The sequence below is a fragment of the Vulpes vulpes genome, chromosome 2, assembly GCF_048418805.1.
Source record: "Vulpes vulpes isolate BD-2025 chromosome 2, VulVul3, whole genome shotgun sequence".
In the NCBI taxonomy this organism is placed as follows: Eukaryota; Metazoa; Chordata; class Mammalia; order Carnivora; family Canidae; genus Vulpes; species Vulpes vulpes.
The window spans coordinates 40655348-40680507 of NC_132781.1; the positions used below are offsets into that span (position 1 = coordinate 40655348).

At 45.7% G+C, this 25160-nt stretch overlaps 2 protein-coding genes across 5 annotated transcripts in view; both read right to left on the reverse strand.

The window, feature by feature from the left end:
* The window catches only part of ADAP2 (ArfGAP with dual PH domains 2), a 28787-nt gene extending 15614 nt beyond the window's left edge, over window positions 1–13173 (reverse strand). For all 4 annotated transcript variants that reach the window (XM_072747739.1, XM_025996303.2, XM_072747738.1 and 1 more), the window contains exons 1-5: window positions 12937–13173; window positions 11933–12063; window positions 10366–10457; window positions 7188–7267; window positions 6128–6240 (exon numbers count right to left, since the gene is read on the reverse strand). In XM_072747739.1, the coding sequence (XP_072603840.1) occupies window positions 6128–6240; window positions 7188–7267; window positions 10366–10457; window positions 11933–12063; window positions 12937–13030 (510 nt within the window). In that variant the 5' untranslated portion in view covers window positions 13031–13173. The remainder of the gene's footprint in view (window positions 1–6127; window positions 6241–7187; window positions 7268–10365; window positions 10458–11932; window positions 12064–12936) is intronic.
* A 9655-nt stretch (window positions 13174–22828) lies between these two features.
* On the reverse strand, window positions 22829–24091 carry LOC112933065 (prefoldin subunit 3). The gene has a single exon (XM_072747740.1). It carries the CDS (start codon window positions 24000–24002, stop codon window positions 23520–23522), a length of 483 nt encoding a protein of 160 aa, XP_072603841.1. The 5' UTR covers window positions 24003–24091; the 3' UTR covers window positions 22829–23519.
* Between the last annotated feature and the right edge of the window lie 1069 nt (window positions 24092–25160).

A 25160-nucleotide genomic window follows, 5' to 3' on the forward strand; every position in this document is an offset into this window, starting at 1 on the left:
CCAGTCCCACGTTGGGCTCCCAGCATGGCACCTGCTTCTCCCTCTGCCTGTGTCTCTGCCTCTCTCTCTCTCTCTCTCTCTCTCTTAATATGTCTATCATAAATAAATAAATAAAAATAAATCTTTAAAAGTACAGCTTGATTTTTTAACAAATAGATATCCTCACGGAAGTACCACCACAATCAGGACACCTGACTGACTCAGTTGGTAGAGCATGTAACTCTTGACCTCAGAGTTATGAGTTCAAACCCCATGTTGGGAATATAGTTTACTTACAAAAGAAAAAAGTTTTAAAAAATGGACTTTGGAGAAGTACCACCACAATCAAGATATAGACCATCATGGGGGCACCTGGGTGGCTCAGTCAGTTGAGCATCTGACCCTTGGCTTTGGCTCAGATCATGATCCCAGGGTCACGGGATTGAGCCCCAAGTTGGGCTCCATGCTCAGGGCAGAGTCTGCTTGTCCTTCTCCCTCTGCTCCTCCCCCTGCTTGCTTGCTCTCTTACTCTCTTGCTCTCTAATAAATAAATACAATCTTTAAAAAAAAAGGTATATAGATCATCACTATTACCTCAAGAGTTTCTGCATCCCCCTTCGCAGTCAGTTTCCATCCTACCCTAACCCCAGACAACCACTTATCTCCTTTCTATTGATATAAAGTGGCTTTGCCTGTTCTAGAACTTTGTATAAATGGAATTATATAGTGCATACTCTTGGATAAGGCTTCTTTTGCTCAGAATTATTTATTTATTTATTTATTTATTTATTTATTTATTTATTTATTTATTTTAAATTAATTAAAATTTAAATTTTAAATCCAGTCTCACGTTGGGCTCCCGGTGCATGGAGCCTGCTTCTCCCTCTGCCTGTGTCTCTGCCTCTCTCTCTCTCTCTGTGACTATCATAAATAAATAAAAAATTTTTTAAAAAGCATATATGAACACTTGCATACAAATATTTTTGTGGACATTTGTCTTTGTTCCTCTTCAGTAAATACCTAGGCGTGGAATGGCTGGGTTATATGGTTAAGTGTATATCTACCATTATTAAAAACTGCAAAATGGTTTTCCCAAGTGGTTGTATCATTTTACAATTCCACCAGCAATGTATGAGAGTTTCAGTTTCTCCACACCCTTTACATGGAGTTGTCAGTCTTTTTAATTTCAGTTATTCTGGTGAGTATGTAGTATATCTCACATGGCTTTAATTTGCATTTTCCTGACTGTCAGGGAGATTGCCCAACAGGGGAAATTTTAAAAAAAAGGTCTACATATAGGAAATGGAGTCAGGTGATAGCTGATGTGCTCAAAGCTTGTCCTTTTCTGATTTTTTTGGCTACTCCTTCACATTCTCTGCTGGAGACTTCTCATTTTTATGCCTTCTAAATACTGCAATATCTTGGAGCTCAGTGTGGCAAATAATCTCCAAAGATGGCCCTCACTGATTCTCGCCCTCCCGGTATACACACACCATTGTACCCCATAAAGGGAGGCGAGGGTCATCTATATGCCCTCCTCTTGAATCAGCGCTGGCTGCTTGAGTTGCTTTGATCAACAGAAGTTAGTTCCTGGCCTCGGGTTTAAGAGGCTGAGTAGCCTACCCCTTTACTTAGGGGAGGCCAACTGCCACACTGCAAAGACGCTCAACGCAGACTCCTGAATAAGGAATAACCACGTGGACAGACAGCGACTACCTGGAGTAACCAAGGCACCAGACATATGCGTGAAAGCTTCCTGGGCCTTCTTGCCCAGCCCAACCACCAGCTCAATGCAGCAGGGTGAATGACCTGACTGATGCCCCATAGAGTACATTGCAACAGCCAAGGCCTGCCCGAATTCCTGACCCTCAAGATTGAGAGAAATAATAAACTGATGTTTTAAGCCACTAAGCTTTATGATGGTTTCTCATTCAACAAGAAGCAACTAAAATACACAGTCCTAGGATTTCTGCTTTTGCTCCTTTTTGGGTGACCACCTCCCCACAAGAACATGCTCCTTGTGAAGGACCTCATCCAACCATCCTCAGAAGAGGAAGCACAAGAAGCAGCACCTGGTGCAGAGTCCCAACCCCTACTTCGTGGCCAAGAAGTGCCCAGGATGCTACAAAAAAATCACCACCATCCTTAACCATGCACAAAAGGTAGTTTTGTGTGTTGGCTGCACCACAGTCCTTTGCCAGTCTACAGGAGGAAGGGCAAGGCTTATAGAAGGATGCTCCCTCTGACAGAAGCATCACTAAAAGCACCCTGAAAAAAGAGGAGTGGGAAACTATACCAATAAACACATGTGGGATACAAACAAAACTAAACAAAAAAATCTTTTCTCATTTACCCACATTCCCTGCCCAGGCGATTCCAGCCAGTCCCATCGTTAAACCCATTGCAATGCTGAGGACTCCACCTCCAAACTCTCCCCAGACCTCCAAGCTCATATATCCAACTTCCTTCTCAGTGTCTCCACCTAGATGACTAATAAGCATCTCAAACCAAAAAGGGCTCTTGATCATCCCTTCAGAGGGCTAAGTTTTTGCCTTTTCAGTAAATGGCAAATCTGTCCTTCTAGTTACATAGGGCAAAAAGCTGGAACTAGCCTTGATTCTTCTTACTCTCATACCCCATGGCCAATCTGTCAGTAAATCTTGTGGGTTCCACTTCCAAAATCTGATCACCTCTAACTATCTCTTTCACCACCATTTCATCTAATCCACCATTATTCCTCAATTGATTATTTTTTTAATTAACTATTTTTATTTCTTTGAAGTAACTCTATGCCCAGTGTGGGATTCAAACTCACAACACTGAGATCAAGAGTCATATGATCTACTGACTGAGCCACTCAGGCACCCTGATTCTTCACATTATTGCAATGGCTTCCTAACTGCTTTCTCTCCTTCCACTCTTGTTCCCTCTCTGCCCCACCCTGACCCCAGAAGCAGCCAGAGTGCACCTTTAAAAAAAATTTAAATTGGACACTTTGCCAGTTCAGTTAGTAAAGCATGACTCTTTTTGTAAAATATTTTATTTATTTATTCATGTGAGAGAGAGACAATGAGAGAGAGACACACACACAGGCAGAGGGAGAAGCAGGCTCCATGCAGGGAGCCCGATGCAGGACCCGATCCTGGGTCTCCAGGATCACACCCTGGGCCAAAGGCGGCACTAAACCGCTGAGCCACCGGGGCTTTGCTAAAGCATGACTCATGATCTTGGATTTGTGGGTTTGAGCCCCATGTTGGATGTACCGATTACTTAAAGTAAAATCTTTTAAAAATAAATAAAAGAGCCATATCATAATGGTCCCTGATGCAAGTAGGAATAAGAGTACAGAAGAAACTGTCCCCATGAAATGTTCATCCATCACAAGACTTATATTCCCAAAATGTAAAGAGCTTAAATCAAATTGTATTATTTTTTTGCTCAATACCATCCTGTGGCTTCTCACCTCAGAGTAAAATCCAAAAAGCCTACAATTATTTGTAAATCATGTATCCAATATGGCCTTATACTTACAATACATAAAGAACTATAAAAACTCAGTAATAAAAAGCCAACTAAACTAATTAAAATATTAGAAATGGATCTGAACAGACATTTCTCCAAAGAAGATAAATAAATGGCCAATAAGCACATGAAAAAATGCTCAATATCAATACCCATCAAGGAAATGCAAACCAGAATCACAACCAGATATTAACTCATATCCCCCAAAATGGTTATAATCAAAAAGATAGATGACGAGGTGCCTGAGTGGCTCAGCGGTTGAGCATCTGCCTTCAGCTCAGGTTGTGATCCCGGGATCCTAGGATTGACCCCTGTGTTGGCGGGGGGCGGGGGGGAAGGTCAGTGGGAAGTCTGCTTCTCCCTCCGCCCCTCTCCTCATTCCTGCTCGCTCTCTCTCTCAAATAAAGTAAATAAAAATCTTAAAAAAAAAAAAAAAAGACAGATGACAGCAAGTGTTGGTGAAGATGTGGAGCAATTGGAACATTCACTCATTGCTGATGGAGACATAAAATGGTGCAGGGACTTTGGAAAAGTGCGACAGAGTAAAGATAGTTACCACCCGACCCAGCAACTTCACTCCTAGCTATATCCCCAAGAAGAATGGAAATATGTCCACATGAAAACTTGTGCACCAATGTTCATAGGAGCATTATTCATACTTACCAGAAAGTGGAAATAACTCAAATGTCTATCAGCTAGTGAAAAGATGAAATATCCACACAATGGACCAATATTTGGCAATAAAAAGAAGTACAATACATGCTACATAAATGAACCTTGAACACACATGCGAAATGAAAGAGTTCTGTTACTAAACACCACATAGTCCATATACTTGAGGTGTCTATAAATATAGAAACAGAAAGTAGATCATTGGTCTCCTGGGGCTGGGGGTTATGGTGGGTAAAGATAGGGCTAATGGGTGTGAGATTTCTTTTGGGGGTTATGAAAATGTTCTAAAATTGTGTTGACAGTTGCACAATTCTGTGAATATATTAAAAGCCATTAGTTGTATGCTTTAAATGGGCGAATTGTATGGTATGTGAATTTATATCTTTTTTAAAATTTTTATTTATTTATTTTAGAGAAAGAGAGAAAGTACAAACGTGGGAGAGGAACAGAGGGAGAAAGGGGGAGAGAATCTGGAGCAGGCTTTCCATTGTGTGTGGAGCCTGATGTGATGCAATATGGGCTGGACACAGGCCTTGGTCCCATGACCCTGAGATCAAGACCTGAGCTGAGGTCACAAGTCCCACACTTAAGCCACCCAGGCACCTCTGTGAATTTATATCTTGATAAAACTGTTAAAAAAAAACAACAACAACAATCTTGAGTCTTTTTAGGCCCTACAAAGTCCTTACCCATGTGAGTTCATCTCCTTCCATCCTTTTCTTTGCTCCCTCTGTACAGGTCACTTTGGCTTCCTTGACCCACCAACCAGTTCAGGCCAGGGCTGTGGCTTATGGGCAAATAGTTTGTGCACTAATAAAAAGTCCCTGGCTGAGACAAGAACTGCAATCTAGGCTTCCGCTTATCTGACCTGGGCCCCAGGGCTACACCATCTCAGAGGGGTCATTTTCTAACTGGCACACAGGTGTGCCAAGACCATGTTCAGGGTTTTGCACATCATGTTCCCTCTACTGCTTCTACTCTGCCCTCACATACGCACATAACTTGCTCACTTTTTTTTTTTTTAAGATTTTATTTATTTATTTGAGAAACAGAGAGAGGGCACCTGGGTGGCTCAATGGTTGACTGGCTGCCTTTGGCTCAGGTTGTGATCCTGGGGTCCTGAGATTGAGTCCCACATCGGACTCCCCACAGGGAGATGCTTCTCTCTCTATGTCTTCCTCTCTCTGTGTCTCTCATGAATAAATAAATAAAATCTTTTAAAAATAATAATAAAAAAAGAGAGAAAGTGGAGAGGGGCAGAGGGAGAGAGAGAAAAACACAAGCAGACTCCCGCCCTGAGCATGGACCCTGACACGGGGCTCAATCTCATGACCCCGAGATCATGACCTGAGCAGAAACCAAGAGCCAGATGCACTTAACCAACTGAGCTGCACAGGTGACCCTGACTTGCTCACTTTTATTCATTTCTCTGCTCCAATGTCATCAGAGGGGCCTTCCCTAAGCCCTGAATGATATCAGCCCCATCATCCTCTCACTCTACACCCACTTTTATTTCTCTTCACAGAAATTACTACTATCTCATATATCATATATTGATGTACATTTTGGTTACCATCTGTCTCCTTTCACTAGAATGAAAGCCCCATGAGAATGGGAGCTTCGTTTTATTTATTGCTGTAGCTCCAGTGCCTATGGGAATGTCTAGTATACAGCAGGTGCTCAATAAATTTCTTGAGTGCATTCATAAATGCGGTAAACTCAAGTAGTCATCCAAGACTTTATTGTGGACACATCCAAGCTGATTCTAGGTGAAGAGAAGGTGTGTTTTCTGTGGACTGGACTGATCACATAGCCATGGAAAAGTAACAATGCAGTGCTGAACGCTCAGTGGCCAAGATTATCCAGAAGACACAGCACCACTGATTCAAATGTGACCTGAGTTGGGTGAGAGCCAGTGCTCAGGGAGGGACCCCTTGCTGGTTGGGGCTCTTACCTCTTCTTTTGTATAGTACTTCAGGAGGCCTTCTCTTGCCAGCAGGACAAACTTCCTCCTCAGGAACTGAGCATTGTCCCTCCCTCGCTTCCACAGGAACCCTTCTCGGTTACCTTAGCCACCAAGGACGAGACAGAGGGAACACTCACATCCTTAATATGAACAAGCAGTTCTCAAACCTCATAGGGTCTTGAGGGTAGAATGCACACTCCGCCCAGGGCTAAAATATCTAAAATATAACTTTGCCATGTCAACTGCAGCACGTTCAGACTTTGTCTGGGGCCAAATTTGCAATGTCTCATGATTTCAGTTGGGCCCTCCCTAACTTCCTTCTTTGGCTGTTTCATAAGATAGAGTAAACTCTTAAGGAGGCTAAGTCCTGAGAAACTGGATGATTCTGAAAGATGCCCATATGGTCCTGCCCAACATCATGTCAACATTGGCCTAATGAAACTCTCCAGGGGGTGGACCTAATGAGTGACCTCTAGGAACCTGCTAGCTGAAGAATACTGTGAGCTCCGGGTAGCTCAGAACACTGAGCTCTGGCTGCCGCTGGTCCTCAGGGTGGTTTTGTATGCTTTGTTTTCTGGGTCAGTGTCAAGCTTGGACTCAGAGCAGCTGGGCAGAAACGACCCCAGGTCAAGGGCCAGCGATGAGCTTGTGTCCCACACAAAGGTGTGAAGGGAGGCTGAAATCCTTCCCATGCACCTTGCCAAGTCTTATGCACACGAGGAGTCATACTCACAAGAGCAGGGATGCCTCTTTTCTAAAGGTTCTGCCTGGCGGGTGAGTCTTTCTGCAATTCTATACTAAGACTCTACATGCATGTGTGGCCCTGCAGGGACCTGAGATAAAAATGCTTCTTGACCACTCAGACCATAAAACTCTACCAGCTGACGTGTTGCTGTTTCAGAGACAGAGGAACCCACATCTTGGCCTCTGTGGCCAGAGTGAGGTCGGCAGATACTGTCTGAACTGGGCCCTGTTCCAGTAGCCAGGCACTTCATTGTCTAGAATTCATTAGAACACAGACTTCACAAGATGATGGAAATAACTTTACCTGGGGATGACATGGTTTTCCCATCGGCCATAAATTCCTGTCTTTCATACTTAGCTCGAATCCACTGTTCCTTTAACACTCTAAAAAAAAAGAAAGAACCTTTGGTCAACTGCTGTCTGATGCATCCTCTTCACACAGAGTGGCGCATCACAGCAGCTGCCTGCTCAGACCACCCAGGGCTGCTCAGCCTCAGTACCTTACATCTGGGGCTAATTCTTTGTTGTGGTGAGGGGAAGAATCCTGTGTTTTGAAGAATGTTTAGCAGCATCTCTGGCCTCTATCCTCTAGATGCCAGTAGTACCCCCTCCCTAGTTATGACACCCCAAAATGTCTTCAGATATTGCCAGGGTGTCCTTGGGGAAAATATTCCCCCCAAGGGGCTATATAAAAAACACTGGGCCACTCCAACCCCAGCCCAGCCCTCTAGGTCAACCAGCTCCCCTGGACTATCTACAGTCCCCCTCTCACTGCATGCTCATAAGTTGAAGCTAAGGGAGTCCATGAGCCTCTTCCTGTGGCTTGCCCATAAATTCTGGGCATGCTACACTGAACAGAGCCATGATCTTGGGGTCCAACCACCTGGGACCTGGTCCTCTTCTACTATTTATCCACTGTGTGACCAACACAAGTTCCTTAACTCCTCTGACCTTGGGGGAATAGTTCAATAATACTATACCTACCTTCCCCTCAGGGTTGTTGTGGAGTTTAAATATATACAAAAGGGCCTAGTACCACGATCAGCATATACTAGGAGTTTAATGTTAGCCGAAGCAAATATTGTCATCCATGACCCCGTGTAGAAAACTTCCTTTTTTTTTTTAAACATCTTTATTTATTTACTCATAGAGACACACACACAGAGAGAGAGAGAGACATACACACACACAGGCAGAGGGAGAAGCAGGCTCCATGTAGGGAGTCTGACGTGGGACTAGATCCCGGGTCTCCAGGATCACAACCCGGCTGCAAGTGGCGCTAAACCGCTGGGCCACCGGGGCTGCCCAGAAAACTTATTTCAATTGTTTGGTTCCCTCTTGCCTTTTCCAGGTAAATGCTCCAAGATTTCCGTGACCTTACTCCAGACCCACAAGGAAAGACCCAGAAGTGGGCACTGGGCCTGAACTCGCTAATCAGAGCTCTGCCCCAGGCTGTGTGGAGTAAAAGGAGTAAAGCTGAGAGGGCAAAGGATTGGAAGCCCTCTCACCATCAAGCTGGGAGATGGAGCTGGTGATCTGGAGCCAGGGACCTGGAAGTAGCCTTGCTCCCAGCTGTATGAAAGAAGCCTGGCCGACAGAAAGGGGCAGGAATGAGAACCAGACAGAGAGTGAGAGAGGCCGAATAGCATTTGAGTCCCTGGCTTGTCCTTCCTGAGGGTGGCTCTATCTCTGTCCCTCCTACGGTCTGATCCCCAGAATCCATAAAATCCCACTCCTGCCTAAGCTGGTTTAAACTGGTTTTCTGTTACTTACAATCAGGAGTCCTACCTAAGGCACTTCTCACTCTCTCACAGCCCTCACTCCCAGCTCACTGCGGAGAGTCACCAAGCCTTCTGTGAAACCCTGAGCCACAGGATCAGAGCTGGGAGAGGGAGTGGAGACTGAGGCCCCAGTCCTGGTCCTGGAGGTGGGAAATTTAGAGGACTTCCAGAATTATAGGGAGAAGATCATTGGTGTTCCACTAAAAGGGGATAAGGTGCAGGGCTGTGGTTGGAATCATGACAAGTAGTGGCTGTAGTGCTGGCAGAAAGCCTAACACATAGTAGGCATTCACCAAATTCTTATTCCTTTTTCCTTGCAGCCAAGCACTGAGTAGCAGCAGTAAGGCAAGGTGAGCCAGACCCTCTCGAGTTAAGCCTGGCACATCCCTCCGCCTGGGCCACGAACCAGGCAGCATTCTGAAGGTGACACTGAGAAATGGATTTAAAACTAGCCTGTTGGGTGGCCTATAAGACATTTTACATAAATTATCTATTTAATCTCTACCACCCTGCCATGATATAGGCATCATTACCTACATTTCCAGAGATGAGGATACCACGATTCAGAGGAGTTTGGTAACTTGTCCACCTTCTCACAGGTAGATAGTGGTAGAGTCAGGAAACAATACTGGAGTCTTCTGAGTAGAAAGCTGCAGCTCCCCTGCTACTCCATGCTGTATCAGTAGCCTCTCGGTTGTTTAACTACTGGGAAATGGCAGGGTACTGGGTAGAGTTGTATAGTTTGTGCACTGTCCAAAAGCTTCCTGCTGAGGCTAGCAGACAATGGTGGCTGACATGCAGCCTGCTTCCTGCAAGCCATACCCGCTATGAGGCTGTGTCTGCCCAGAGGGTACCTTCTTCCCATTTGTATGGGTGGAGGCAGAATGCTATCTAACAGCCCTGGCAGTGAGGCTGAGTCCCCAGGAGGGGGGTTAAGGCTCAGTCAGTCCTAAGAAAGTTGGGGTCACTAGGTACCAGGGTCACACTGACCCCTCATATCCAGGGGACATGAAATCTCCTGCTGCTTCCCAGCTTCCCTCCTTATATTAGATTTCCCCAGTGCCCTGGTACCCAACACCAGGCCCTGGTGTCAGATGGGCTAGTCAGTCCCAGTTCTGTCTCTATGAACCTCAGGTATGTCACTATACTATAGAGACCATGGCAGTGCTATCTCAGAATCATTGAGAGAATTAAACAAATTACCGCACACAAGCATTTAGCACAGAGCCTGGTGCATAGGTAAAGTTCAATAAATATTAGTGGTTACTATTATTTTTATGGTGATTATGTAGGCATCCAAGGCCAGACAGCTGCTTTGGAGCTATGCTGAGTTCAAGACATTCCGTAGGAAGTAGCCGAAACACACCCATTCTACCAAACCCCCTCCCCGCCCAAAAAAACAGTGTTCCTCTTCTCTATCAAATTAGCCACTATGAGTAGGCTATGAGAACATCAGAGACAAAGGGCCCATCATAGAGAAAATGCCCCATTTCACAGCTGTGGAAACTGAGTCACAGAGAGGGGAAGTGATAAACCAAGCAATAAAGGTAGAGAGGGAATGAGGCCAGGTCTCTGTGTTCTCCACAATAGTACCAAATGTTTTCCCGGATCCACCAGGTCCATGGAAAAGACCACCACACACAAAGGTACTAGAGATGGAGCAGGGATCAGGGAAGTGAGACCAAGAAATCACCCACTCACAGGCAGTCGTTGGCTTGGGGGACATAGTAGAAAGCAGGGACTCTGGCTTCATACTTGGCCTTCACACGGAGGTTCCCATTGTGGCTCATAAACTGTAAGACAAGAGCAACTTGGGGTAATATTAGAACTTGAAAAAATGTGAAATGAAACCACTGTCTACCCAGAAGGCCACTCTTCCCACTGGCTCCTAGGCTGAGTCAGGAAACGCTCCTGGAGTTTGATGCATCTTATTGGGCTTGGTCATACATGCTGCTGGGAAGCCACAGCCTAGAACAATGAGGCACTACAACCGTGGCTCACATGGGCAGAGCACTCTATGGTTTTTATCCTAGTGGATTCATTCGATTCCCTAGACCATTTTAATACTATCATCCCCATATTAGAGGTAAGGAAATGGGCTCAGAGAGGTTAGGTGACTTACCCAAGGTGACACAGCTAGCAAGTGAGGAGCTGGGACTTGAACCCAGACCTAACTCCAAAGCTCATGTTCTTCCTCCCACCCTCTCTCTCCACAGATGGCCAGGACCACCAGCAGCTACGTGCAGGAGATAGACATAGCTGGAGGACATGGAGCTGGCCCCATGGGGTAGGTAGGTCAGGATGATCACTGGGGCCCTGGGACACCTGACACACCCAGAGGCAGATATGCCAAAGTTGGCCTTGGCCAACAGCTGGCACTCAGTAACGGGTGGCATATCTGGGGTGAGGGCACATGTGGGAAGAAACATCAGGTTTTTAATATACATCCTTTGAGCAGAGTGAACCCCATTCTCCCCCAATCCCCAGGGACTCCAGACTATGACACAGGATTTGAATGGGCTCTAGATCCCAACAGAGCAGGTTTGACATCCCAGCTGTGCCACTTACTCAGTGACCCTTGGGCACTACTTAACCCCCTGAGGTTCAGGAATTAGAACTGCAAAAATGAAAAAAGTATAATAACAGGAGGGTTACAAGGAAGGTTACAATCTTCAGGTCTGTGTGCTGGTTTACCGGTTTCTTGTCTTTCTCCTGCACTAGGAGGAGAATTGTGCCCGCCGCCAGCACAATTTAGAACAGCTTGCTCTCTGAAGGTTTTGTGGCCAAAATGGTATTACCATCCAAGCTGAAGGTGTCCTCCATCTCTATAGGTCAGGAAAGAAAAACTGTGCCCTTCCTGGCTAGGGGGTGGGCTGGAACCGGGACTATAGACCCGGAAGCAGGAGCTTACATTTAATCCTTAGAGCAGCCCTGTCAAGGGGTAGTGGTATCCTCAGAACACAGACATTTAAACAGGGAAATAACCGGCTGAGGGCCTTGCACTCACCGTCTCTAGCTAAGCAGGGAGTCTAAAAGGCAGTGCTTTCTCTTGCTAGTTACTGCTTCTCTCTGGAACCGTTTCACTGTTTCTTCCCCTGGAGAATGCTCCATCCCCCCCACGCCCGTACCCTAGGGCCTGCCCACCGCCTCCACCCCCCCACCTCCATCCCACCCCCCAACTCCACCCTCACCCCACCCCACCCCCCACCCCGCTCTGCCGTTCCAAGGCTACCAGTGCCTCCCTCCGCCACCCCCGCTCCCTTCCTACCTCCACAGTACTGTCGTCCCAGAAGTCAAGTCTCACGGATTTAACTTTGCTGATGTCTGGGAAGTTGCGGTGGACGCCGGAGCAGTTGAGACAGATGAAAATACCCAGCTTGTAGGAGGCCCAGTCGGGATCTGCGGGGCGAGAGGGCGGAAGGGTAGTTGGATGGAGAGCTAGGCACCGAGACCAGGGCTGGGCTGGCCGCGGGGCGGGGGTGGTGGTGGTGGTGCTGGGAGAAGCAGGGCTTGGCCTTAGGATTCCTGGGCCATGCCCAGCGCTGCCCACGCTAGGAACCCTTTCCTCTCGGCCCCCCCCCACCTTGGGTGAACTAAGATACCAGCATGGTCAGCCCACCAGGATGATCCTGGAAGGAGTCTAGGGATGGGGCGAGAGGCTGCGGCTGCGGCGAGGGCGAAGTGGAAGTGACAGGACTCCGGGGAACCGAGAGGAGAGTGCGGAGGAAGGGGCCGACACTGGGGCGGCCGGCCGGGGTGGGGGGGGAGCGGCAGGTGGAGAAGTCGGCCTAGGGCCCCGGGCCTCGGCGTCGGCAGGGTCCGCGCTGCGGAGCGGGAACCTGGGGGGACCCCGGGACGCCGGGGGCAGGAAAGGGGCCACGGGACCTTCAGACGCCGGGGTCTGGGACCCCTGGGTGTGGGGGTGTTTGGGTACATGGGCGTGAGAGGTGGCTGGGTCCGGAGCAGAGATGTCAGAGACCGAGGACCGAGCGCGTGGGGTGTCCGGCGGGGAACGTGAACAAGAGGCCAGGGCACCCGGGTCCGGGGCCCCCGTCGGGGTCCAGAGTGCGGAGGTCAGGGGGCCTGGGTGCGGGGGGCGCGGCAGCCGAGGGCGCGGGGCGGAGATTCGTGGTACGGGTGGGCTGGGGGCCCGGGTGCGAAGGTGTCAGAAGGGTCATGCCCGGAGCCAGCGGCGACCCGGGACGGGACCGAGTCTAGAAGGAGGGGGGTTGGCCGGCAGAGGGGTCCTGCTCGCGGCCGCCGCACCCTTACCCGCCGCTCCGCAGTCGGCGCAGCGCGCGTTGCCGGTGCCCGCCGCCTGCAGCAGTTCCAGCAGCCGCTTCTTGTTGCGCTCGCGGTCGCCCATGGCCGGCCCGGCGCGCTCAGCGGGGCTCGGCTCCGCCGCCCCCCAGCCTGCAGCGGCCCATGGCGCGGAGCTCGCCCGGCAGGTGGAGAGGGAAGCAGCTCCGCGGCCTCCCGCGCGCCAGCGCCGCTGCCAGCCCCGCCCCTCGGGCCTCGCGCCTCCCGCCCCGCCCCCTCGGCCTTCCCGCCCCGCCCCCTCGGCCTTCCCGCCCCGCCCCCTCGGCCCTTTGGCCCGCCCCCTCGGCCTTCCAGCCCCGCCCCCTCGGCCTTCCCGCCCCGCCCCCTCGGCCCTTTGGCCCGCCCCCTCGGCCTTCCCGCCCCGCCTCCTCGGCCCGCCCGCCCCGCCCCCTCGGCCCCTGTGCCGCAGCTCCAGCCTCTCCGCCCGGGCTCAGGCGGGCCAGGCCGGCCACACGCGGCGGGAGCCGAGCCCCGGGCCCCGAGCAGACCCCCGCCAGGCACCTGCCAGCTGCGGGACTGTGGGCCACCCAGTCAGCTTCTCTGGCCTCGGTTTCCACCTCTGTAACAGGCGAAGAAGGACATGTCTGCGTCTCTGGGCTCCTTGGAAGATTAGACACGATCTAACCCGTGAGAGCGTTCTACTGATGTATCGCTTACATCTACTTAGAGAGATTCCAGTGCTAACTCCGAGGAAACTCTCCTTGATACCCAGCCTCGAGCAATCTCTCCGGCTTCTGGTCCTGCCGGAACCCTGTTATGGGATCCGTCCCTCCCTTCGGCCCCGAGCACTTTCTATCTACATTGCATCACAGTTATTTATATATTTATCTTAACTCCTCTCCCACCTCCAGCACACACAGGGCCACGCTGAATAGTTCACGTCAGTAGCTTTATTTCTGTATCCCACACAACCCTAGAAACCCAGCACCTGCACATTTTTAGAAGTCCAATAAATAGCTGCATGACTGTCCCCCGGGAAGTGTCCTTTCACCAATGTGGACTTCACCAGGCACTTTTATCTGTTAAGTTCCATCACTGTCAGGTGTGGCCAGGGCTTTGACAGTCTTGAATCTAGGGTCTCCCCCCACCATCCCTGTCCCTCCTTGACCCCTTTCTCTGGGATCTCCGGGTGTCTGGTAAGGCACAGATGGCACACACTTGCCTTTCCCTCTGTAGGTAAATACCCATCTGTCATATGCATATAGCTTTATGCACAAGGATGTTAGATTTCCATTCCGATGATTACAGTTGAAGTTCAAGCTGACCTACCAGTATCCCAACTCAACATGCATGCATAGGTACATGTGAATATATAGGGCAGCATGATATAATGGAATGAGTCCAAGAATACAGATTTTGAATCTTGACTCCACCACTTACTAGCTACGTGGCCTTGGGCAAATTCTTTCACTTCTCTGAGCCTTATATTCCTCGCCTGTAAAATGAGAATTAGGGACGATCCATTTAATGGGGTCGTTGAGATGTGCCAGGACGTGCATGGCACACAAAGTCTGCCATTCCTTTCCAGAACACAGGGCTGCCTTCCTTTCCCTGCCCGTCTGGTCAGCTCGTGGGATCATCATTTGGAATGCTGTGTGTCATTTCCCATCTTCCACAGGGTGGAGGAGGTCAAGCCTCTGGGCCTGGGAGGAGGGGGACATTCCCAAAAATAATCAGTCAGGAGAGTCTCAACTGTGGGGGGTGAGACCTAGCCCAGAGGCAGCTCTAGAGGAACCAGAGAGAGCCCCAGAGGGGTCAGAGGGCATGGGGCTTGTTTACCAAATAGGCTGAAAGATGATTCATTTCCGCTGTTTTAGATGAAAAAGGAGACAGAAATAAATCTCCCAGGAGACAGATGGGAAAGGCGACTTAAGATAGGAAGGCAAGAAGGGAGGACGTAGGGGGCAATGAGGGGACAAGGCAAGGACATCATTTCTCTGCTGCCCAATGCCTGGGTGAAACCCTCAGCCTTCCTAGTTCATGTACCTTTGTCCCGCTCTCCTCTGACGCAAGGGGTCTCACCATTTTGTGAGATCCCACAAAAGCCAACCCCAGCAAAACTAGATCTCCTTCATGGTGAGGAGCCAGAGATAGAGAGATTCCTTTAGATTGTCCTCCTCCTGTTTTATTTCTGGAGGTTTCCATTTACCGAATTCCAAGCCTCAAGGTGGAATTTCAGGCATTCTCAGAGACTAAATAAATAAATATTTAAGAAATAAAAGATGCTATTGTATTTTGTTTGTAATGAGTCTCTTTCTTTCTTTGGGGAATGAAGGGGTGACAATGCTAGTTAACAATTATTGATTATTTTACAGAGAGTTTCACACCATTGGATCACATTTGAGTGCCATGACTGCTCTGTGAGGGCAGCATGTTATCCTCAGAGGGGTTAAGTTACACTAAGTTCAAAGAGCCAAATGAGCAGAACAAGGGTCTAAATCCTGGTGGTCACTAAATCCCATAGGACAAGCCTGCCCTCCCTTTCATCCTCTCCCATTCCTGGGTTTTTTTCCCCACTTCTTAAAAAAACTATGGTAAAATCTCTGTAATGTGAAATTGGCCCTTTTAACCATTTTTAAGTGTACAATTCAGTGGCATTAATTACATGCATGATGTTGTGCCACTATCACCACTACCTGTTTCCACAACTTTTTCTTTTCCTTTTTAAAGATTTTATTTATTTATGAGAGAGAGACAGAGGGACAGAGAGCAAGAGTAGGGGGAGGGCCAGAGGGAGAAGCAGACACCCCCAAGCACGGAGGCCAATGCGGGGCTCAATCCCGGGACTCTAGAATCATGACCTGATCTGAAGGTAGACGCCTAACCCCCTGAGCCGCCCAGCTGCCCCGTTTCCACAACTTTTCATTGCCGCTAACAGAAACTCTATAGCCCACTTATAGGTAATGGACATGATCAGCATTCAGTTCAGATCTGTGTTCAGGAACCAGAGGCTGTTCCTAAGGCAGAAGCACTGGGTCAAAGGCCATGGTGACCAGGATCAGGGGCCAGGCTATGAGGGGCAAGGTGGGCCGAGACAGGCTTCTCATGGGCTCCATCCGTGCAACAGCTGCAGGGGTGAGGGGGCAATTCAGGCCCTAGACAGAGAGTCCTCTGTAAATAAAGCTCCCAGGGTCCCTCAGAGCACAAACATCCAGCCCTGCTCTCAGGGTCACTGTCTGTTGAACCGAGCCCAGCCACCATGGGGCTGGAAGAAAGCTTTCAACCACATTCCCAGCCCTGGACTTGGCTCAAGATCCTTGGGGAATAGATCACGAGTCCTTTGAAAATTTAAGTAATTATGTTTACTAGATTTTTAAAAAGATTTTATTTATTTATTCATGAGAGACACACAGAGAGAGGTAGAGACATAGGCAGAGGAAGAAGCAGGGTCCTCATAGGGAACCTGATGTGGGACTCCATCCTGGAACTCCAGGATCACACCCTGAGCTCAACTGCTGAGCCACCCAGGCGTCCCTAGACTTTTTTTTTTAAACTATAATTACATGAAATTTGGAAAATGCAATAAAGAAGGAAGAAATACCACAATTATGACCACCATATATTCAGGGATTGTTTTATGTCAAGCATTATTCCATTTAATCTTAAATACAATCCTTACATAGAAACTAGTTTTATGCCCATTTTACAGATGAAGCAACTGAGGCCCTGGGAGAGACTTTAAGTACATTTGTCCCAGGTTACACAACTGATATGATGTATACTGGATGATACATAATCTGGAGCTTTGGGCTTCTTTCATCAATATATTAGGTTGATAGTATGAAGCTGACTTACAAAAATAGTAATGTCATGCAGGTCAACCTAATATTATCTTTTAATTGTTCTACCACCAGTCTTTTTAAAAAAGATTTATTTTATTTATTTCTGAGAGAGAGAGAGTGCACATGTGCAAGGAGAGGGAGGGGCAGAGGAGAAAGAGAGAGAAAGAATTCTCCACCAAAAGTGCGCAGCCTGACATGGGGCTCGATCCTAGGATCCTGAGATCACGACCTAAGCCAAAATCAAGATATCAAGACCCAACCACCTAACCAACTAAGCTACCCAGGTGCCGCTCTACCAGCAGTCCTTTTTTTTTTTTCTTTTTCTTTCTTTCTTTTTTTTTTTTTTTTTTTTTACCAGCAGACCTTATTAAGCTTTTCCTAAATTTTCATCTGGCTGTTTAGCTGTAATGAGTATCTTTGTTCCCAAAACCTCTCCCCTCTTTAACGCTAGTATTTTCAAGCATCCGAATCTCCTGTAATTGCTCATTGATTTCCTGGTCTCCCTTACCTAAGCTTCATGAGGGCAGGGTCAGATCAGTTGTATCCTCTGCTGTATCCCAGTACCTGCCTGCTGTGTAGTGGAGATTCGAAAAATATTTGCAAAATAAAGAAATGAATGTGGGTAAAAAAACAATAAACAGTAAAGTGAGAGGTCTTGGGATCATGAACATGTTTTCCCTTTGAAGGAAATTACGGGCAGGCATATGAAACAGCAGAAAATCAAGCAACCAAGCCAAAGAATCTGATCAAGTTAACCTATTTCTTTGTATATTCAATATTACTTTATCTTCTATAGGAAGCAGCTAAGAACCCAGAAGGACTCCCCACTGCAATGCTACTAAAGTGTTTGCTCCTTCACTCGTTAAATTTTTTTTTTAATTTATTTGTGATAGTCACACAGAGAGAGAGAGAGAGAGGCAGAGACATAGGCAGAGGGAGAAGCAGGCTCCATGCACCAGGAGCCCGACGTGGGACTCGATCCCGGGTCTCCAGGATCGCGCCCTGGGCCAAAGGCAGGCGCCAAACCACTGCGCCACCCAGGGATCCCCTCCTTCACTCATTAAATATTTGTGGGGCATACACTATGTGCCAGGCACTGTTATGGGCACTGGGAATATATAGCTATAAACAAGCAAAGGTTCCTGCCTTTGTTCAGCTTACCTTCAAGTGGGAGACAGAACATGAACAGAGAAACAAATATACCTATATATAATATGTTATCAGAGTGATAAATGCTGTAAAATAACAATAAGTAAGAGGATAGAGAAGGATGGAAGATGCTATTTTGATAAGAAGGTCAAGGAGACCCTCTCTGAGTGACACTGGAGCAAAGATCTGAAGGAAAGGTTTGAGCTAAGTTAGCACCTAAGAAAAGTGTGTCCCAGGAAAAAGGGCCAGCAAGTACAAAGGCCCTGGGGTGACAACATGCTTGTGATGTGCTTTGTCCACCTCCTCTGAGCACACAGCTATCCAACTCTATGATCTGTGCCTTGCTCAAGCTGCTTCCCTCTATTACTGCAGCCCCCTCCTCCTCTACCCCATCCTCTTACCCAGCCCCTACTGTTCTAGCAAACTCCTGCCCTTCTGCCCAAATTCAAATCTTACCTCTTACAGTTTGCCCTGTCTCCATCTATTTTCTCACAATGTTCATATTTCTGTTATAATAATCATCACACTGTACTATGATTTTTAAAATCTATCTTGTCCCAGTTGTCAGTGATCTTGTTAACAGCAGATTGTCCTATTCATCTTATATTCTTGGTGCCTAGCAAGTACCATGCCCAAAAAATGTTGGTTGATCTATGTATGTGAAATATCCAGGACAGGAGAATCCATAGAGACAGGAAGCAGATTCCTGGTTGCCAGGGACTGGGGGAGGGAGGCAGGAGAGTGACTGCTAAATGTACAAGGTTTCCTTTTAGGGTGTTGGAAATGTTCTGGAGCTAGATAGTGGTGATGGCTGCACAGCACTGTGAATGTATTAAATACCACTGAATTGTACACTTTAAATGGTTAAAATGAGGGGTGCCTGGGTGGCTCAGTGTGTTAAGCATCTGACTCAATCTCAGCTCAGGTCTTGATTACAAGGGAATAAAATGGTTAAAATGGTGAATTTTATATTATGTGAATTTTGCCAGACACACCCTAAAAAATGTTGGTTGAATTGGGTGAAGTTGAGAGCCCTATTATTATAGGCAATCAAGCATGTGGGTTTGCATTCTGAATAAAATACAACAATAAGTTGAAACAATCCAGTTGTGAAATCCGCTTTTTTTTTTTTAAGATTTTATTTATTTATTTGAGAGAGAGAGAGCATGAGAAGGACAGGGGATGGGGAGGAGCAGAGGGAGAGGGAGAAGCAGGCTCCCCATTGGTTAGGGATGGGGCCTCATCCCCAGGACTCCAGAATCGTGACATGAGCCCAAGGCATACACTTAACCAACTGAGCTACCCAGGCATCCTCAGTTGTGAACTCTAAAGAGCCAGAAAATAAGTCCTGAATTAACACACAATAATTGTTTACATTTTATAATGTGACCTGGAGCACTGACTGAGAAGTTAGTCACAGAGCTTTACTCACAACTATAATCGAAGGGATTAGGGTGACATCTGTTGGAAATGTGATTTGAACGTTGAGGTGCTACTCTGTTGAACTAGAGTTTAAAAATTGGGCTTGAAAATCTAAAACATCAATTATCTTTAGTTATACCTAAATTAATCACATAGGCAATTTTTTTAAGGTTATTTTTAGGGTACCTGGGTGATTCAGTGGTTGAGCATCTGCCTTTGGTTCAGGTCGTGATCCCAGGGTCCTGGGATCGAGTCCCGCATCGGTCTCCCCGCAAGGAACCTGCTTCTCCCTCTCCTATGTCTCCTCCTCTCTCTGTGTGTCTCTCATGAACAAATAAATACAATTTTTTAAAAAAGAGTTTATTTTTTTAAGAAATCTCTACACCAAACATGGGGCTTGAACTCACAATCCCAAGATCAGGAGTCACATGCTCTTCTGACTGAGCCAGCCAGGGTCCCCAAGGATTACTTTGGAAAGCATCTAGGTACTTTATTCTTGAGATGGTTTCTTAGACAATCACATCTTTCATCTCAATCTATATAATCAATGGTCCAATTAATAATATCTTCTATTGTGAAAAAAATAGCTTCCATTGTATAATATTTTCTATTTTCCCAATGATTTATATAATTTCATTTTCATAACAACCTTGTGAGAGTGGTACATGAACTTTATTTTGCAAAAGAGAAACTGTTCTTAACAGGAGTAAACTGAAATACACATATATATATGAGGCAGTGTTGGAACATGAGCCCAAGTATTCCGATTCTGGATTTCAAATCGTGAATGCTGGTTTTTTTTTTTTTATTTTGATCATTTGCCTTATCATTTTAGTTGTGTGTGATACTTTTAATTTTTTTAATTTTTAAAGATTTTATTTACTTTTTTGAAAGAGAGGGAGGGAGAACACGGAGGGAGAATGAGAGGGAGAAGCAGGCTCCCTGCTAGATTCTAAGACCCTGGGATCATGACCTGACCAGACAGTTAATTGACTAAGTGACCCAGGCACCCATGTGTGTAATACTTTTTTAAAAGACAGTAAGACAGTGTAACATAAAAGCAGAAAAGAAATCTAAAACTTTAGCCAAAGTAAGATTAGGAAAGCCAATTATCTTTCCTCTATAAAATATCACTGGGAAGGATCCCTGGGTGGCGCAGCGGTTTGGTGCCTGCCTTTGGCCCAGGGCGCGATCCTGGAGACCCGGGATCAAATCCCACATCGGGCTCCCGGTGCATGGAGCCTGCTTCTCCCTCTGCCTGTGTCTCTGCCTCTCTCTCTCTCACTGTGTGCCTATCATAAATTAAAAAAAAAAAATTAAAAAAAATATCACCGGGGAAGGGGAGCAAAGAGATATATTGTGTACTCTTTGCCTAGAGTTATCTAAGAATCAACAGCCTTTTCATGGGAATCCTGGCTATGTCTGAGGAGGGGAACGACTTTGAAGACTAAATAAAGTAGATCATATCACTAAATAAATATTTAAACTTTATATGATGCATGTTTATTTCAAATGACTTGGAGAATTAGACTTTGTTGTTGTTGCTATTTTTGTTTTTGTTTTTTAAGTAGGCTCCACACCCAGAGTAGAACCCAATGCAGGGCTTGGACTCACCACCCTGAGATCAAGACCTGAGCTGAGATCAAGGCTTGGACACTTAATTGACTGAGCCACCCAGGCACTCTGAGAATTAAATTTTTTAAAAAAGATTTTATTTATTTATTCATGAGAGATACAAAGAGAGGCAGAGAGCCCGACGTGGAACTCGATCCCAGGTCTCCAGGGTCAGGCCCTGGGCTGAAGGCAGGCACTAAACCACTGAGCCACCAGGGCTGCTTGAGAATTACACTTTTTAAGTAAACTTTCATTGAAGTGTAACAAATATACAGAAAAGCACAAATAATAAATGTATCATTTGATGAGTTTTTAGTAAGCGCATGCATATGTTTAACCAGTACCCAGGGCTAAAACAAACAAACAAAAAGAAGAACAAAAACAAACAAAAAAAAAACCATCTAAATCAGGATTTCAAAAGGCTCCCATTCCCCTTCAGTGACTAGCCCCTAAATGTAGTCTGATTTTTATCACCATATATTCTTTTGCCTGTTTTTGCACTTTATATAAACCGTGTGGCTTCTTTCACTCAACATTATGTTTGTGTCTCTCATGAATAATTAAATAAAATCCTAAAAAAAATTATGTTTGTGAGATTCCTCCATGTTGCTGGGTATAGTTGAAGTGTATTCAATAGACACATAATCTTTTGACCCTTAAGATATTCCAGGTTTGGGCTTATACAAAAAGCACATTCCAGTATTAGGTTCAACCACAGAAAACTGCAATTTTTGTAAATCAACAACTGTCAGATACTGGCAATATATTATAGCTCAACCTATGCGATGTCTTTTAGTGCACATATGTCTGTATTCTGTTGAATACACACCTAGGGGTGGGATGACTGGCTCATCAGAGATACATATGTTCAGCTTCTGTAGATACTGCCAAGTGATTTTCCAAAGTAATTCCACCAATCCACAGCTCCATCAGCAAGTTTGAGAGGTCCACACCCTTGCCAACACTCAGGTCTTACTGATCTATCAGCATTTTTTTTTAAGATTTTATTTATTTATTCATGAGAGACACAGAGAGAGAGGCAGAGACACAGGTAGAGGGAGAGGCAGGCTCCACGCAGGGAGCCCGACGCGGGACTTGATCCCAGGTCTCCAGGATCATGCCCTGGGCTGAAAGCGGCGCTAAACTGCTGAGCCACCCGGGCTGCCCTGATCTATCAGTATTATCTGTCTTCTTCACTTTAGCCATTCTCATGGATGTGTAGTGGTATCACAACATGGGTTTTAATTTTCATTTCCCTGATGACTAGTAAAAGAACACCTTTTTTCTGCTAATTGGTCATTTAAACATCCTCTTTAGGTAAGTACTTATTCAAGTCTTCTGCCCATTTTTTCTGTGGTTTGCCTGCCTTTTTCTCATTTTGCATGAATTTAAAAATTTACTTATTTGAGAGAGAGAGAGAGAGTGAGCAAGCAAGGGGAGAGACAGAGGGAGAAGCAGACTTCCCACTGGGCACAGAGCACAATGTGAGGCTCAATCTCAGGGCTCTGAGATCATGACCTGAGATGAAATCGAGTGGGCCACTTAACGAACTGAGCCACCCAGACACCCCCGTAGATATTTTTTTTTTAACTTCAATGTTTTAATATCATGAAATACAAGTACAAAACATTGTACAAGTATATGTTGTACTACACAGAGATGGAATAATACATTTGTGTTTTTATCAGACTATCACCCAGTGCTAGCCACTGTACCGATGGCTTTCCGCAGGGATTTTTCTACTCTTTGTATGAGATTTTATCATGAATAAAAAAGCTCACAAATCTCTCAACCACTGCAGATTTAAATTTATCTTAATATTCTTGTTCAGCTGCTTTGGAGACCGTTAAGAAATACAGAATTGCCTTAGCCGAGAGTTTTGAGTGGCTAAAAAATTTTATTATTTCATGTTGGCCCAGATCTCCCTTACATTGGCATTGCAAAGACACTGTGCACTTCTATGGGGTTTAAAAAAAAGTGTTGTCTCAATAGACAGCCCTCTTATGTTTGGGAAGGCAAATTACCATTTCTTGAAAAGTACAGACTATTGTAATAGTTATTGGCTAAGTAGTAATTCATGAAAATCCATTTATATAACACAAATAATAGCAACAGAGAGCCATAAAGCCCCACATATACTAAAGAAAACAAGTTTGGAAATATTTAAACTATTTTTCCTACCTCTATACTGGTTTAGCCACATCAAGTGAGAGTAAGTTATCAGCCAATAAAGAAAAGTATTCAGCATTCTGCTTCCATAATATACCTCAGCCATCTCGGCTAAGACTTTTCTATGACAAACCAAAAAAAAAAAAAAAAAAAAAAAGATAAAAGTTGCATTTACTTTGCTGAAAATAAAAATAAAATAAAATAATGCTGATTTCATAAAATATCTGTAACTAACTTTGTTTCTATAATAAAATGGTGGCTATCTTTTTTAAAGTTTTAATTACCATTCTTGCCATTAAAAAAAAAATCTATCAAAGTCATGTCAACCTTTAAGGATAAACTTTGGGGTACTTAAAATAACATGTTTGGAAAACTGAACCACATTTTTAATTGCCAGCATTATGCTTTGTTCTTGGTAGAATCATCTTTGTTTCTTCTTTTTACATCCCAGTTATAAACCCTGGCCATATTGACTTCAGTGGTAGTAAATTGGTCTCGAAGAAAGTCAAGATCTTCCTCAAGAGAATCAAGATTCTTTGTGGCAGTTGATAGATTCTTTTCCAACAATGCCTGAGCTTCATCAATATCATATTCAAGCATTACATCAGCCCCCAACCACAGACACACTTTATCAGTAGGAGGAGCTGAAGCTTTGCAATACAGGTTATCTGCCAGTAAGAATCTGGTCTCCAGTGAACCAGTGGACTCTTTCTTCTTCTGCATGTATTTTAGAATCTCTAAAGTCTGCTTAATTTCAGGAATCTGACCTTTTAGCCTCCTTTTCTTTTGAGCAAGATTGAGTTCCATAAACTTATACTTCTGGTACTGTTCATCCAGCTTCTTCAGCACTGTATCTGCAGTCTCATTCCCAGGCTGTTTCATGAAGGAATCTACATCTTCCACAAACACGGCCTCCGGGACCCCCAGGTGGAGCCGCCGCCCATTCCCCGCGGCCACTTCTCCCAAGCCACAGCCGTCCTTAGCGGTCGCCCTCCTGGAGAAGCGAGCCGATATTTTTAGATATATTCTGGATACCAGTTCTTTGTTAGTCATATGTATTGCAAATATCTGCTTTTACTCTGTGACTTGCCTTTTCCCTGGTGTCTTTTTTTTTTTTTTTTTTTAAGATTTTATTTATTTATTTGACAGAGAGAGAAAGCACAAGCAGAGGAACGGCAGATGGAGCTGCAGAAGCAGGCTCCCCGGTGGGGCAGGGAGCTGGTCTTGGGGCTTCACCCGAGGACCCTGAGATCACGACTTGAGCCAAAGGCAGACGCTTAGCCTACTGAGCTACCCAGGATCCTCTCCCTGGCATCTTTTAATGAACAGATATTTTTAACTTTAACAAAGTCCAATTTATTTTTTTCCTTTATGGCTAATGTTTTGTGTTTTTAAATTTATTTTTACTTTTGTTTTGTTTTTTAAGATTTTATTTATTTATTTGAGAGAGAGAGCACAAGCAGGGAGGAGAGGGAGAAGCAGGCTCCTCACTGAGCAGGGAACCTGGCATAAGCTTCATCCCAGGACCCTGAGAGCATGACCAGAGCTGAAAGCAGACACTTAACTGACTGAGCCACCCAGGTGCCCCTGGTTAATGCTTTTTATGTCCTATTCCAGAAATGCTTGCCTATACTGAGGTCATGAAATTATTAAGTGCTAATTTAAAAAATTTTTTTAGGGATCCCTGGGTGGCGCAGCGGTTTGGCGCCTGCCTTTGGCCCAGGGCGCGATCCTGGAGACCCGGGATCGAATCCCACGTCGGGCTCCCGGTGCATGGGGCCTGCTTCTCCCTCTGCCTGTGTCTCTGGCTCTGTCTCTGCCTGTGTCTCTGGCTCTCTCTCTCCTTCTATCTCTCAAGAACAAATAAATAAATAAAATCTTTAAAAATAAAATAAAAATAAAAATTTTTTTAATTTAATAAATTAACATATACTGTATTATTAGTTTCAGAAGTAGAATTCAGTGATTTACCACTTGCATATAATACCCAGTGCTCATCACCTAATGTGCCCTTCTTAATGCCCATTTCCCAGTTACCCC

What these genes read in the sequence shown, in the direction of transcription:
- LOC112933065 (XM_072747740.1), bottom strand. Translation starts at nt 24,002, where the DNA reads ATGAAACAGCCTGGGAATGAGACTGCAGATACAGTGCTGAAGAAGCTG.